General features: G+C 35.7%; 2 protein-coding genes across 5 annotated transcripts; one reads left to right on the forward strand and one right to left on the reverse strand.

Moving 5' to 3' along the window:
- Positions 1 to 540: 540 nt before the first annotated feature.
- LOC105118993 (anaphase-promoting complex subunit 7-like) lies at positions 541 to 6,571 on the forward strand. Its single transcript, XM_011017074.1, has 18 exons — positions 541 to 778; positions 849 to 917; positions 990 to 1,040; positions 1,138 to 1,269; positions 1,364 to 1,426; positions 1,510 to 1,625; positions 2,300 to 2,384; positions 2,959 to 3,018; positions 3,699 to 3,744; positions 4,155 to 4,228; positions 4,320 to 4,370; positions 4,454 to 4,654; positions 4,743 to 4,787; positions 4,918 to 5,011; positions 5,174 to 5,319; positions 5,449 to 5,678; positions 5,825 to 5,885; positions 6,063 to 6,571. The coding sequence occupies exons 1-18, from the start codon at positions 710 to 712 to the stop codon at positions 6,147 to 6,149; spliced, it is 1,680 nt and encodes a 559-aa protein (XP_011015376.1). The 5' UTR covers positions 541 to 709; the 3' UTR covers positions 6,150 to 6,571.
- Positions 6,572 to 7,389: 818 nt separating this feature from the next.
- LOC105118994 (acyl-CoA-binding domain-containing protein 4-like) lies at positions 7,390 to 14,463 on the reverse strand. Of its 4 annotated transcripts, none has more exons than XM_011017077.1 (17): positions 14,257 to 14,463; positions 13,957 to 14,036; positions 13,737 to 13,827; positions 13,496 to 13,651; positions 13,295 to 13,372; positions 12,953 to 13,057; positions 12,290 to 12,356; positions 12,141 to 12,202; positions 11,859 to 11,998; positions 11,656 to 11,782; positions 11,444 to 11,558; positions 10,905 to 10,993; positions 9,957 to 10,040; positions 9,497 to 9,844; positions 8,659 to 9,177; positions 8,516 to 8,575; positions 7,390 to 7,919 (listed from the first exon to the last, which is right to left on the reverse strand). In XM_011017077.1, exons 2-17 carry the CDS (start codon positions 13,992 to 13,994, stop codon positions 7,836 to 7,838), a joined length of 2,163 nt encoding a protein of 720 aa, XP_011015379.1. In that variant the 5' UTR covers positions 13,995 to 14,036; positions 14,257 to 14,463; the 3' UTR covers positions 7,390 to 7,835. The 4 variants fall into 4 exon arrangements, with proteins under 4 accessions (XP_011015379.1, XP_011015377.1, XP_011015378.1 ...); XM_011017075.1 differs by having other exon boundaries at positions 13,957 to 14,047; XM_011017076.1 differs by lacking the exon at positions 14,257 to 14,463 and adding an exon at positions 14,170 to 14,227 and having other exon boundaries at positions 13,957 to 14,047.
- Positions 14,464 to 15,450: the final 987 nt, after the last annotated feature.

Genomic DNA, 15,450 nt, shown 5'->3' on the forward strand with positions numbered 1-15,450 from the left:
CCTCCATTTTTTATTGCTTGTTTGGAATTGTGGCTGTGATTGCGATTCAAAGTACTTTTTGTTTAGAAATGCATTAAAATAAAGTTTTTTTTTTAAAAAAAAATTATTTTTGATATTAATACATTAAAACAATATAAAAATATAAAAAAGTATTTTAAATAAAAAAATTAAAATTTTTAAAAATATAATTTACGCTGTGTTTCCAAACGAGCAAGTATTTTATTTATTTTTTTAGAGTTTTGATTTTAGTAATATGGTATAAATTGATTTTTAAAATGTTATTTAAAAAAAATATATATATTTTTGATTTTTTAAAATTTATTTTTAATTTCAATACATTAAAACAATCTAAAATCATAACAAATTAATTTAAAATAAAAAGATTTTTTTTTTCAAAATATAAGAACATCGTATATTTAGAGGGACTATGTCGATCAAGCAAATGCCAAAAACCAACCTGGGACCCTGTCGGGTCAGGTAAAAAAATCAGGCTCCCTCTTATCCGGGTATCATCGGGTCGGCCGAAAAATAGCAAACGACGCGTCTTTTGGAAAGAGAGCGAGCTGTGGTTTCCTTTCAGCGAGACCTTTCTGGTGTTTTCAAAAAATTGAGCCCCAAAATCCCGCACTCACTCTCTTCTCTTCTCAACTGTAATTACTTAGAGAAAAAGGAGCGCTCTCTCTCTCAGTTTCTGATTTTGAGCACAAGAATGGATGTGCCAAAGGATCAAATCACAGCTCTTCTCGATAACCAACTCTACAATTCCGCTCAAATTCTCGTAATTATCTTTTTTTTCTTCTTAACAATTTGAGAAAAAAAATCGTTGAATTTTGTATTTTCATTTACAGGGTTGCTTTCTGGTTTCATCATCTACTGTTAATCTCGAAACCAGCCCCCAGCTCAAAGCCGAGAATCAGGTGCCCTTTATCTTTTCTCTCACATCATTTTCTTTTTATTTTCCAATTTGACGTTTTTTTTTTCATTTTTAGATTCTTCTTGGAGATGCATTGTTTCGCGACAGAGAGTTTCGCAGAGCGATTGTGAGTGTTTCTATATGCGTGCGTGCGTGTGTTTATTTCTTAGAAGAATCTGGAATTTAGTTGTTTTGCGTTTTTTTTTTTTTTTGATTTTTTGTAGCATACGTATAAGCAAGCATTGCATTACTGCAAGATAATTCCGAAACAGAGTTCGACAACTTCTAGGAGTTCATTATCGAACAGGTCTTCTTCTCCGAATTCTTTTAACATTTCAGCAATTAATGAAAATGAGGTACATTGATTTTATTTTATTTCTTACACACACATTATTTGAGGAATTGTGTGGTTTATATTGATTTTTACTGTGTTACTTATCTCAATGGTAGGTGAAGTTCAAGATCGCATCTTGCCATTCCGCATTGAATGAAACTAGAGCCGCACTTGTTGAGGTTTTTCCCTTATTACAATTCTATTCTTTATATTTTTACTAGAATTTTTCCCTTTTAATTAATTAAGTTTTTTTTTTTGGCAGATGGAAGGAATTCCAAGCAAAGCAAGAACTTTACAAATGAGTTTATTGATGGCAAAGCTTTATAGAAGTTCAAGACATACTCGCTTTGCTATCACTTGTTACAAAGAGTGCTTAAGGTGTCACTTGTTACAAAGTTGCATCGCAATTCTTTCTTTCTTTCTTTCTTTTTTGTTTTTTTTTTATTTCCATTGGCTGGCTAGCCTTTGCCATGCTTGAATTTTTCATTTCTATTTGATTTGTGGTACTGGGTCCGGCACCAAGGAAGTTTACTAGCTAAGATAGCTTGCATCCACCAAGCTGGTTGCTTACGTGAATTTATGTTCACCTATTTCATAAACAGAATACAAAATAGATAATTGAAAGTTATGCACACATACAAATATATTTGCTAATCTTTGGCTCATAAACTTTGTGGTATGATTTCTGTTAGTTCTACATGTCATATCTGGATAGTTTTGAAACATCTATGGTGCTTGTTCTGGTGATTCCACTCGATTGAATGGTTTTAAGAGAATATCTTGTTGCCTCAGGATAATTTAATTAACTTATTGTGGTTTTGTATACTCCTGTGAGAGCACACCTCTTCTTCAATGTTCAAATATGTTTTACCTCTTTTAATTACTATCACTTGATTGCCAACATTTTTGGTACCTTACAAACTGTTGTACATTCTTGTTCACCTATTTTATTCAAATTAACTATTCTTTTTTTTTTTTCCTTTACTCATATAAGAGAGATCATTATGTTAGATTTCAGAGAATTTGTTTTTCTTTTGGCGAGTTTTTGGCAGGCATTGCCCTTATGTCATTGAGGCTATCATAGCTTTGGCGGAACTGGGAGTTGCTGCCAAGGATATCATTTCACTTTTTTTACAGGTTTGTTATGGATATTGTTCACTTTTTCACAAGTATATGTGGAATCATGTTTCACTTCTACCCCTGTAAAATCATTTTATCTTCATGAATGCTGATTTTTTATATTTTTTTTTTTTTTTCATTTAGAAGTCCAGGAAGGTTTTGTTGAGCTGTTATGAAGTTTTATTTTGTCATATTTATGCAAGGTTACTATACATAGAACAAGTTATCTAAGTGAAAATATTGATTGTAGTTTGACTTAAATAGACAGCGATGTTGTTCCTATCAATACAAACACAGCTCATATGTGAATGAGAAGTAATTGCTGTGGAGGAAATAGTTCTCATTTATTTAGCATAATATTTGGTTCATCTAGGATTTGATTTTTCAAAAGCATGAACCATGACCTGGTGGCAGTTTAGTTGGTTTCTGCTACCCGTAATATTCTCATTTTCATAGTCAATGATTTGATATTCTGCAGCCTTGTTGAGTTTATGGAAAAATAAGATTTTGAATGAATCTGCGTTGTTTTTTTCTTTTTACCATGGAGTTTGAATTGGTTGATATCTTTGGGGCACTTCTTTTATGGTTACAGGCTTCAAATAGAAGTGGGAGAGCTCCACTTGATCATACTGACTCTACTCGCTGGGTTCAAGTAAGTAAGTATAGGATGAAACAGATTAGATTTGGGTCCATTGTCAACTGCTTACTGCCCAATGGTTATTCAGTATCAGCATTTTGTCTTCATTTACCACAGTAATTTTTTTTTTAAAAAGCTCATTTGGTTATAAGTTTGTTGAAATGGCTTTAAATCTTAGTCTTCATCCAAAAGTATCATTCAAGGAAAAAATGAACTAAATGTTCATCCATGTTTCATGCAAATACCATTCTGTTGCTTATAAAATCAAGCATGTAGTGTACAAGGATAGAAATTTTATGCACAGTAATCAAGTCACCTTGGAATGACTGCTGAGCTTGTCAGGCATTGTGGTGGCTAAAAAGCTACCACTGCATGAGCCTTTTCTGGTGCTTTTCTGAAAAAGCCTGTACTTCTATACCATTTGAGCTTTTTCCTCACCATCACCACAAACCAAACACAATGGCTTCATTGTCTATATTGCATGGGTGGCTACTCGAGGAACAAACAACCACCCTTATCCAGTGGCATACTTACAGCATAGATTACAAAAAAAAAGAAAAAAAATGGAAAACAAAAATTACTTGAAGACATTGTAACTCAATCTTATTAATAATTTACCTTTCAACAGTTTTGCATTTTGTTATTGTATTGTTTATGCCCAGCTTGCAACATTATAAACTGCTATTTGTATGCAGCGCTATGTTGAGGCCCAGTGTTGTATTGCTTCAAATGATTACAAAGGTAAAATAGTTACATTTCAAACATATGCAAGTAATGTTTATATGCTTATTTATGCATATCTGCCTGCCGACACAACTAGTTGCAGAAGGGGATTCCTATTGCTAGTATCTTAACCTGGTGCAAAAGCAAATATATAAGCAAATAAGAGGTGAATTTTAGCTGTTAATCAGATGTGTCAATTAATTGATTATCTTAATGAAATACATACCCAAAAATTGTTATGTGAACAAGGGAAAGAAACTTTGCAAAAACAGCGGTAGTAAGTGCACAATTTACTTCCCTTTCTTAGATTTTGTCAATTACAGATCTGCTTCCTTCTATTGCTTGCCATGTCAGCTTTAGTGATTATTGATTGATCATTGATCCACTAAGGTTTTTACTCTTACACTCTCTCTCCCTTATGTTGGCAGGTGGTTTGGATCTCTTTGCAGAACTCCTGCAACGTTTTCCTCATAACATACATGTATTACTTGAAATTGCAAAGGTAAGAAATGCTGTACTATAATGCGTGCAAGCTGGCTAGAGATTTTAAAATTGTTTATCTGTTTCACTAATTCGTAACTCGATGTCTTAAGGTTCAAGCCATAATTGGGAAGAATGATGAGGCCTTAATGAATTTTGAAAAGGTATTAGAAGTTATGTTTTCCACTTTGAGGTAGTGCTCACTGCTTGCACATGGCACAAACATGTTAAGTTCATGGACTTGCAGGTTCGATCAATTGATCCATACATTGTAACTTATATGGATGAGTATGCAATGCTTCTAAAGACAAAGGGTGATTTTTCAAAGCTAAACAAGTTGGTGCATGATTTGCTGAGTATTGATCCCACAAGGCCAGAAGTTTTTGTGGCTTTGTCTGTCCTGTGGGAAAAGAAAGATGAGAGAGGAGCACTGTCTTATGCGGAGAAGGTTAGCTTTTTTTATTTGTAGTAATATGAATCTTTTCTCCATCTGCTTAATCTCACAAATCCACTGATTGATTCTTCTTTGCAATCAGAGCACCAGGATTGATGAGAGGCACATTCTGGGTTACATTATGAAGGTATACCGATAATTTATGCCTGATAGGATGGGTATTGTTTTGATCAAAGTCTTCTCTGATATTGTTGTGGGTTGATATCTCTCTGCAGTATAAATCTTAATCTTCATTACATTCTTTTCTGTGATATCAGGGTACTTTGCTATTGTCACTAAAGCGGCCAGAAGCAGCTGTAATTGCTTTCAGGGGAGCTCAAGAATTGAGAGCTGATCTCCGCTCATATCAAGGTACAACCGTACAATCTGCAAGAGAAAAAATAAGACCAGAACTTCATATTGTTCATCTGCATAACTTCCATGACATACCTATGATTGGGTTACACCTGTCCACCAGATGGAACAATAACAAGGAAAACAAACCTCAATTAATTGAATCAATTACAATTTCAGGTTTGGTTCATTCTTATTTGGCATTCTCCAAAATTAAAGAGGCCCTGCATGCTGCCAGGGAGGCAATGAAAGCCATGCCTCAGTCTGCAAAGGCTCTAAAATTAGTAGGGGATGTACATGCTAGTAACTCTGGTGGAAGAGAGAAGGTAGTAAAATCGTAACAGATCAATTTAACTCTCCTTTTCTTTTGGTTAAAGGATCACATTTCATCAACTCATGAGTGATCATTTCTAAATTTATAGTTAAAGAAGTCAATATAATGTCAAATTAAACAGGCAAAAAAGTTCTACGAGTCAGCACTGAGGCTGGAACCTGGTTACCTTGGTGCGGCATTAGCTTTGGCTGAGCTTCATGTCATTGAGGGTCGAAATGGAGATGCTGTGTCTCTGCTAGAGCGATATCTCAAAGACTGGGCAGATGACTCTCTTCATGTCAAGTTGGCTCAAGTATTTGCTGCCACTAATATGCTGCAAGAGGCTATGTCACATTATCAGTCCGCATTAAGGTAGAATATTAAATATGTGCTCTGATTTCTTTAATCTAGAATCTGAGATTTTTTACCTGAATGTTTGCATGCTTTTATTGTTGATTGCCAAGAAAGCATAGCATTGCCTTGCTGTTAATGCCCACAATTTAATACTGTGGTTGCAGAATAAACCCACAGAATGAAGCTGCAAAAAAAGGGCTAGAGCGCTTGGAAAAACAGATGAAGGTTTGCAACTTATTATTTCAGCAACATTTTTAATTTTCGGTTTCTGCACTGTCTATAACTAGTGTCTTTTACTAGGAAAAATATACTTGGACAACTGACTTGGGGTGGGTTGGGGGTCTGGATCTGGGATGTTTTGGGTACAATTTCTATTTAGGGAATAATTGGTTCTTGCTGTAGGGGGTGGATCCGGATGCACCTGAAGAAGAGGAAGAAAATGAGATAGAAGATGCAGATGGAGACCAGGAAGAGACTGATCTTTTATAAAAGCAAAGCCAAAGAAGATCTTGTAAATTTATACGAGATCAGGAAATTGTTTCCACCAAGAATGTTGGCTGAGAGAATGCCATGACCAGTGTGGACTGCAGGAAAAATTGAGGTGCTTTTGTATGGTGCTTTTGCGTGATGGCGTGTAGGAATGAGATTGTGTTCAATATGTTGTTTGTATGTCATGGTTTCAATTGTAATCTTGAACGGGGAAAGTTTTGATTCCAGGGTCATACGACCCTTAATTTTCAATGTATACACGTCTTATTTTCTGGTCCAGAATTTACATAAGTTGATGCTAGAAAATACTTTTGGTAGCTCGCCCTTATAATCGTCCCCCAGAAGTTCTTTGGACATGTCGGCACACCCTAAATTATGTGGTAGTTGGCAATTTAGTAAGGCGACTCATGTTTTCTAGCTACCATGTTAATCTCTGACTATGTAACATCTGATCGTGGTCTGCAGTGTCGGTCTTGTGGATGAAAACATTAAAAGAAAGGACGAAGGAAACCCTTTATTTCTGCATGACAGTGATGTTATTGTATTGACTGTGCTGGGATTGGTAGTGTGGTCGGTTGCCCTACAATGCGACGGATGACAGTTGGTTTCTTGGTGTTCTATTATCTTTTTCTGTGTTAATCAATTGTTTTCTAGATTCACGGAAACTGAAGGGTTGTGTTCTTTCGTTTTTTGGATATTTATGGATCTTTCAATGGCATTATGTTGAAATGGCAGTCAAGGAATGAGACATGAGGCTAATGCAATCAATCATCATGAGTCTGATGTAAACCCTTGGCGGGGATGTGTGATGATTGGAGACATCAATGCTGCCGATGATAAGGTAGCTCCCGCAAGTCAGCTTGTTTGGGCAACTTTCTTCTATCATGCTATGGTTGCTTTTGATGCTTGTTTTGTATCTGATAAAAAGACTGACCTGTAATTTTGATTTAATCAGCTTTTTTTATTTAATCAGCTTTTTTAATGCTGCAGTTCAAAAGCATCCGTAGATGGCAATCTACAAATTGTTCAGAGGAGATAAGCATGGAGTTGACATTTTCTCTCTGGGCTACTCTCGAACCTGAGTCCTCTTAGAAAAAGGGGATGCAGGAGCCTGGCGCTACAAGCTTATGCATGAGAATAGCCCTGAAGGTGTTGGAACTTCTCTACGCAGATGGTGAGAGTGCCTCAATGTTTAGTAGTGGCTTTTTGTTTGGATTTATAAAGAACAGAAATTGTGTAGTAAATTAGAAGCGTAATCGAACATTTTACCAGGTTTACCTATAGAGATACAGCACTGATCTGCTAAAGCCGGCATTGTAGTTCTGATTTCAAAAGATACAATTTCTTTTCCTAGATCATTTTACAGGGGGGCGAAATCAAAGACATAACCTCTTCAAATGACCATCTTTTATTGGTTCAAGTTATTTTCCTAGACCCAAAGCGCCTCCGCCTCCTAAAGAGTTTGAACACAAATATTCTGGACACTAGCTTGTATTTCTTCAGAATTTTTTAAGGCCAAGAAATAGCAGAAAACTGAACAGGTATGGATGTAACCTTAGTCTCATATATTTACAAGGTTATATTGCAACAATATGATTCTCCATCCCATGCACTGACCATTGATCAGCTCAGCGGCAGTTATCTTCTTAGATGGCATGCCCTCTGCCTTGCACACAATCTTTCTCCTCAGTGCACATGGAATGGTTTTCTTGGTGTAGGCGTTCGGTTTTCCATGGATTGCAATCTTTGTTTGAGATGAAAAACTTCAATCTGCATGGCAGCATGATACACCAAGTATAGAGAGATAAATTAAAAGAGGAAGATCTTAAAGCACAAATAGTTTCATTTAAAAAGGCCCATCGCAGGTGGTGGTAGATTCAAATTACACAACACCATTGGCATTTCCTCTGCCAACAATGAATGGTCTGTCATCCAGGAATTTAGTGATGTTTCAAAGGGTAAACATATCTGAAATATGAAGAATCACTTGTATTACCAGGTATATAGCTGGACCTCTATCATTCAATCAAAAAAGAAGCTGGTAACCTGGAATATTTTTATGCAGCTGTGGCAATTTATCCCCAGGGGAAAGCGGAAAGGAGAACTCGTGTATTCTCTCTAGAGTGCTCAGACATGAGCATCAGTGCTAGACTGGAAAACTCAACTAAGAGAATACCTTAAAAAGTTTTGCTAGATTTGTTGGGTGGTTGATGCACTTATTAACCAATAAAGACAAAGAAGAGCTGTTCAAAATAGCAAGATAGTGAATCACACAAGTGGGAAGAATCTATCAGGAAGAATCTTTCATCGTCCCCCCACCCCCCAAAAAAAAAAACAAAACCTAGAATTTAGTTTAGAATTGGTACCTGTAGTTGGAATGCTCTTGCCCTTTCCCCAGAAAGGACTCCCCTAGTCGAATGCAACTCCTGCAACAAATAGCCAATCAGTAAAAATGACTGAAAAAAACCAATCATCATGATATGGCCTCTGCCAAGACCATGACAAGTACCTTCTGAGTATCATCCAAAACAGCCTTCAGGAAAGCCACATCATGCTCAAGCCTTAGATTGTCTGAATGGACAATATTTGATAAACTGTTGGCCTCTTCTTGAGCTAGCTCTACACAAGCCAGCTTTTCTTTCAACAACTCCATCTCCCTCACTGTGTCTACCAACTTTTTCTCCATTTCCTGTCTGCTCTTCATGGCAGAGGATACATTTTTCTCTGCTGCTTCTCGACCTATAAATGCAGCTGCCAGTTGTCCTTCAAGTACTGCGTTCTTTCTTGTTAGAGCAGCTATTTTTGTTTCATACAATCGATATATACTTGCATGAGCCCCTCCTGTTGTACAATCACTCTCTGGTAATAGTACATCCTCATTATCTATTGAAAGGTTTCCAGTTCCTTGCTTGTGAGAGTTAGAAGTTTCCATTTCAAATACGCAAGACATCTCCTCAGCATGAATTTTACCAACTGGATTGCTAGGCTGGACTGATACATCAGAATGATTTCTTTGGAGTTCAGTAGCCTGAAATAAGCACAATGCTTGTGATAATGGAAAATATAAGCATCTCTTGCAATCCTACTATCGGACAATATCACAGAAAATAGAAATGAAAACAGTTTTACAGTATTTTTATTCTCTCAGACAATAAGCACAATGCTTGTGATTTGACCAAGATATTTATACCCTTCCACTGTCTAACAGTAATCTCTTGATTTTTCAATTGTCGTCAAGAACAAAGAACATCCAAAACTGACCTTAGCACAGCTGTTTGAATTCATAAATAGTCAAGGTTAAAAAAATATAGCAAAGACCAGCTAATTGGTGAGAAATATGATCTTACCAGTGATGCAAAATTTCCATCTAAGTTCTTTGCTGTCTTAGCAGCCGTGGTGTTTTCTTCCTTGTGGTGAAAGTCCTTGTGACGAGAGACATTTCCAGAAGCAGAATTTGGATCAACAAGCAAGGACTGTGACAAAGATTTCCTACCAGAACCATGCTGTTCAATTGCAGATACCAAATTTTGTCTTGTAATTGAATCAACTGAGCGCTGAGAAGAGCCAGTACCAAGTTGATCAGCCAACACTGTAGATGATGAGCACTTTTCAAACAGCAAATGTCTAGGGCCTTCACTAGGAGCAGAATGACGACCCATTGATGATTCATTCTTTTCAATGCCCATCACTTCAACCTGTAATGAAACACAAGGAAAAGTTACTAGTTTTGCAGAATTGACTACATTCTCCAGCCAACATCAAAAGCAGAAATGATGCCACAGAAAATATGACATTCCAGTCTCAAACCTGATTTGATGGCTCCTTTTTGCTTCCACCAAACGCAACAAGGAAATCCTTTTCCTTGTGCTGCACAAGTACCAGGCTAAATCCCTGAGAGAGAAATAACAACTTAGACAGAACCTATGATGAAATATATATATGCAAAGAAAGTACATCCTCATGCTATACAATTTTGAAAGGATATTGAAAACACCACCGCACGTGACACTTAAAACACTTGAAGCCATACCAAAAGAGTGTCTTTAGTCCCCTCTATTTTGAAGCAATATGAACATAAGGTTCTGAATCTTGGGTTACAGCACTCTCTGTAATGACTCAGGATGAAGATTTTTTTTTTTTGCCGACATTAAAGAATTAATGGGGAAAGTAAATTTTTAAAACACATCTACAAGTGATAATAAAATTCAGAAAATACACTAAATATTAATGCGATAATAAACTCAGAGATCCCACCTAAGTTTGTTTGGAATTGTTTCACAAGCACAAGTTAACCTTGAGTTTTGAGTCTGCATCATTATTCCTTGCGCGCATCATTTGTTGGTCATGTTTACCTTTTTCTTTTTCTAGCTTCAAGGGAATAAATGATATGAATTTATTCACAAAAAAATAATGGGGGATGTATGCATACATAGCATCCATTTGGTTTATGCTGCTGAATACATACTTGGAACATTTTCAAACATGACAAGGCAATTGTAGATGCATATTTAGCACCTTTAGCACAGATTGTTCAAAACAAAATTTGACATATTGTTCTGCATGGTTAGCAATTGTTATTCTTATAGTTAGATTCTGTAGTCCACCCCCCTCAATTGGCAGAGGAGCATCAAATCCACATCCATGTGGCTTCTTCACCAACAAATAAAAGTTCAAGGGTTGGTCTTATTTATCAAGAATCCACTCTGTTAACCAGACATATACCATTTATACAAAAGTACAATCTACATGGCTCACCTTGTTGGTAGTAATAGAAGATGAGGGTGATGGAAATGCCACTGACCACTCCACTTTCAAGATATCAAAAATCAAAGTTTCTGAGTGCCCTGTAGATATAATAAAGAAACAGGAATCAGCAGCATGTGCCGAATACCAATGAAAACTAAGAATACCAATGAAAACTACTTCAACATTTTTTGTTAAGTGATACACTGAGAAAGAATTTAACAACGCAAACATGCTAATGAGTTAAACTCCAATTCAACTTACAGAAGAAACGCCAAAATCCAATGCAGTAAGATTCATCAAATTCTAATACCGTGAGCAAGAGATACAGAACACATGGCATAAAAGCTATTTTATCCTATCTATTAACCCAACCAAGAACTCTAGTATGGATGAATAAAACATGTTTCTCCCTTCGAAGTTTCACAATCACAAGAACATTAGATATTATGCCTGCAACTCTAACATACATGACAGAAGCATATAACATTGCAAATTATCAGAAACAGGTCAGATGACAGGAGCATTTGCTATTTAGCTATGAGGCATACGTTTTTTCCTAGTTCCTCCCCCCGCTATGTACCATTTAGTTCCGCATAAAACTCCACAGCACCCAGCCCTAGGTGATGGATGGAAGCCTCGTATCTTTGTTCTCGACCATACCATCTGAGAAAAAAGATTTTACATATCAAAATGCAATATGAAATCTATATTCTTAGTTTGCAATAATCAACATGATGGAACAAAGAATGAATTTACAAACCGTTTCAAAATCAAGTGAATACAAGTCATTCAGAGTCCGGGACTTGGATATTCCTCCAAATATAAGTAGAATTTTATCATCATAAAGAGCTGCTACATGGTTGGTTCTTGGAGACGGTCCGGTTCCTCTGTGCAGACAAAATAATGCCTATTGAAACCTTAATGTATACCATTATAGTATAGATTGGTGTAGAGAGCACTCACGTGCAATGCAGAGGAAGCCAAGTGAAAGATTTGAGATCAAACATGTGCAGATCATTTAATTTCTTCCTTTTAGCATCTTCACCCCCAAATAAAATTAAAACAGAGCTTGCTCGGACCACTGTATGACCATGGCGGGCAATCTGCAAAAAGAAAACATAATTTTTTGTTAGGAAGCACATGCCAGCTTGTGTAGGGTTCCGCTTGCTATTAGGACTTGTAATGAATTTACCAGAAAAAGAAGGGGGGGGGGGGGGGTTATGAATATAAAATGTGTTAGGGTACCGGAATGTCTCCCTTTGCTTCAATGATTGACCAACACTCTGTTTCTGTGTGAAATGCCCACACTGAAAATAAAGACATTAGAGTAATTCCAGACTATGCAAGAGATCCAAGTAATGACAACATGGGTGTGGTAAACATAGAGATCCAACCAGAAATTCGGTCACTAGCAGGATCAGTTTTTCCTCCAATAAGAAGTGCCTTCTTCCCCCAAGAAACCTATGGCAGGCCAAAAGCAGAAAGAAACTTCAGACACTAGTAGTTTTTGAAGCTCCACAAGATGGAAAACTTGTGCATAATGCTACAGCAAGGCATAAGCAGCTACTGGCAGTTCTTTATTAAGGAGAAAAGCCAACACATGATACATGAAGCTCAAGTAATATAGGCACAAGGAAGAGGAGATAATAACCTTTGGTTTCAATGTCTCTCAATGAAACTGTCATTTTCTATATTAAAACTTTAAATAAATATATCATAATGGAAAGCTTGGAGAAATATGTTTGTTTGTTTCATCCACTCAGTAGGATTTGAGTTATTGTCTTATGGATCAATCTTCTAGACTCGGAGAACATACCATCACTTGAACTTTCTTTGCTGGACACCAATGAGTTTACACCTAACTGTAGTGAACACACACATTCTGTGTGAAAATTATTTCCATTACTCAAGAAAATAATTTGCACCCCGATTAAGGCATCAAACATCTTAAACTGGAAAAATCATCCTATGCCAAGTAATATAAAGAAACAGTCTGGTTCAACATGAAAGGATGCAAAGCACAACAACCACAGTTGAAGAGTGCTAGATGACAATACCAGACAGTGGCCTCTGCATGCAGGGATCTTCAATGGCAAACTGCTGGGTGACAAGTAAAGCTTTGATGAAATTGTAGTCCAGGTGAATTGGTCAAATTTCAGCACCTGAAGAGAGAAACCAAAGATTCATATCAGCTTCCACACTAAAGTTTGCAACTTCCTTATAATAAAGAAAAATAAAAAATTCACAAAAGAAATATTTGAATAATCATGGTCTATATTGCCTGCTGACACCATTTTGTTTGAATGTAAAAATGTGTCCCATTTATTCAAGAAACTCGGACTCAATTAAAACAAATAAAAACCAATGGCATTCTCGTTGCTAGAAAACATTCTCTCTACCTGTACATCATCTAACAATCCACTTCCAGAGTCTCCACCAACCACTATCATCTTGTTCCCAATGACGGTTGCTGCATGCTATACAAGAAGGGAAAAAAAAAAGTTCCAACTTACAACATTACACACACAATGAAGAAAATTATCAATGCACACTATGAAACATTTCAAATATATGGGGAAAAAACCATTAAACAACATTACGTTGAAACGAGGAGTAGGTTTGTCCCCAGAAATCGACAACACCATCCAGTTCTCAGCATTCCCTGATGTAGAGGCACTGATATCCAGCGGAGCAGAAGAGGAGCAATTGTAATCAAGCTCGTCAGAATTATTAGTTGTAAGGGCAGCACCTTCACTCTACACAAAAAAATTTGAACTTCTGACCACAGTGCACAAAGTCCCATTAATCCCAATCCACGAAAACACACGTTAAGCAGCTTACATTGACATTATTACTACTAATAATTCGCTTTGGGGGTCTAATAGGACTTCTAATCCCTGGTGTAGAATCAGAGAGTTGCACCTTCTTGACCCTGAAAGTAACAACAAATTAATGGCATCAAATTTAGAAAAGAAAAAAATAACGAAACTTAAAATCCCAATTCAGATCCATTGTTTTCTACAAATTTCAAATTAAAAGCGCTAAGATAAAAAGAACCCACCTGCCAAGTTTTGCTCGTCTTTTAGAGAAACCAAACATTTTTGCTAAAAAACTAGACCTTTCTGTAGTCTACTTCAACAGCTTAAAAGGCCCTAAGGAATAAAAGGGAGACCAAAAAAAAAAAAGATTCAGAGAATCAAGAATGCAGCGAAATTAGCATCAATGAAAAGCCCCAAAATAACCTCAAACAGCGACAAAAGGCAAAAACACATGCATAGTAGCGAAGATAAGTTGTGGAAGTAGAATCCACTAAAAAACAGAAGAAAGAAACAAAAAGACTTTCTAGTAGTTAGAAACTAACCTGTCAAGACCCAACAGAACAAGTTAAGTTGTGTTTGGTTGCTAGAGAAAAAGAAAGTAGAAAGCGAGAGATGAGACAAGAAAAGGAAACCAGGACTACTAGTGATGGAGCGTACAAAAAAAACAAGGGTGAGAAATGATAGAGGGCAGTGGATGATGGTAAATGCAGTGATCGAGGTGAGCTCTGTCTAGTGGAGAGACTGACCTCACTGGAGTCATGTTAATTATAAATTATAAATTATAAATAAATTAAAAAGATGAGGAATTCACTGTTCCTGAGACACCATGCACGGCGGGTGGAATCAATTAATTTTCTATTTTTTCACATGAAAACAAAATTGTGGCGTCATTGTCTTTGCGCCTTTTAATATTGACTTGGGGCTAGATGAATATTTTCATGTAAAATTATACTGTAAATTATTATAAATATCCTTAAAATTAATACACTGCTTGTTTGATGTTATTTAAAAGTAAATTTTTATTTTTATTTATAAAATACACAATAAAGTTATCAATCTAGGCTTATAAACCAAAAGACTTTGGCTGGCTAGGAGAGGTGATGGCGTCTTATTATTTATATTTACATAGTAAAAATATCTCATTGTCCTTGGCTTTTAGTTTTTAATACCTTTTATTATTATACTATTAGTTTTTAAATTTTGAGATTCTTGATTGCTTCATTTTAGATTTTCACGGATTTAAATTTAAAAAATTAACTTAACTTAAGGATATTTGGTTATAGGTTATTTTTTTGTTATTGTTATTTTTTTAAAGTGAATATGTTTTTTTAGATTCTATCCTTTGATTTTTATTTTATTAGAAATTAATTTTTTTTTTGGTTATATATTTTTAAAATCTTTTTTTATTTGCTTGGGTTATTTAACATCTTTTTATGTTTTGCTTTTTTAGATATATTTTCTCAAAATATTTTTTTTTAATGAAATATAATGAATTGAACATAGATGGATATTCACTTCATTGAATTTTATTTATTTTATTTTTATAGGGTATGTTCTAACAAATCATGCAACTTATTTAAATATCATCTTGTATTATTTTGTAGTTGAGTTGAAACCATCTCAGCAAGCATTTTTCGTTATGTGTTATATTTATTGTTAAATTGAGTGGTGGTGGATCTCTAATAATTTATTTTTATTTTTATAAGTATAATATTAATGACTTATTTTATTTATTT

This window comes from Populus euphratica, unplaced genomic scaffold (assembly GCF_000495115.2).
Source record: "Populus euphratica unplaced genomic scaffold, PopEup_1.0 scaffold2409.1, whole genome shotgun sequence".
NCBI lineage: Eukaryota > Viridiplantae > Streptophyta > Magnoliopsida > Malpighiales > Salicaceae > Populus > Populus euphratica.

What these genes read in the sequence shown, in the direction of transcription:
- LOC105118993 (XM_011017074.1), top strand. Translation starts at nt 710, where the DNA reads ATGGATGTGCCAAAGGATCAAATCACAGCTCTTCTCGATAACCAACTC. An exon ending in ACTCTACTCGCTGGGTTCAA is followed by an intron (nt 3,019 to 3,698) that starts GTAAGTAAGTAT and finishes ATTTGTATGCAG; the next exon opens with CGCTATGTTGAGGCCCAGTG. An exon ending in CCTTAATGAATTTTGAAAAG is followed by an intron (nt 4,371 to 4,453) that starts GTATTAGAAGTT and finishes ATGGACTTGCAG; the next exon opens with GTTCGATCAATTGATCCATA.
- LOC105118994 (XM_011017077.1), bottom strand. Translation starts at nt 13,994, where the DNA reads ATGTTTGGTTTCTCTAAAAGACGAGCAAAACTTGGCAG. An exon ending in AAAAGGAGCCATCAAATCAG is followed by an intron (nt 9,845 to 9,956) that starts GTTTGAGACTGG and finishes GTTTCATTACAG; the next exon opens with GTTGAAGTGATGGGCATTGA. An exon ending in TTTTGGATGATACTCAGAAG is followed by an intron (nt 8,576 to 8,658) that starts GTACTTGTCATG and finishes TATTTGTTGCAG; the next exon opens with GAGTTGCATTCGACTAGGGG.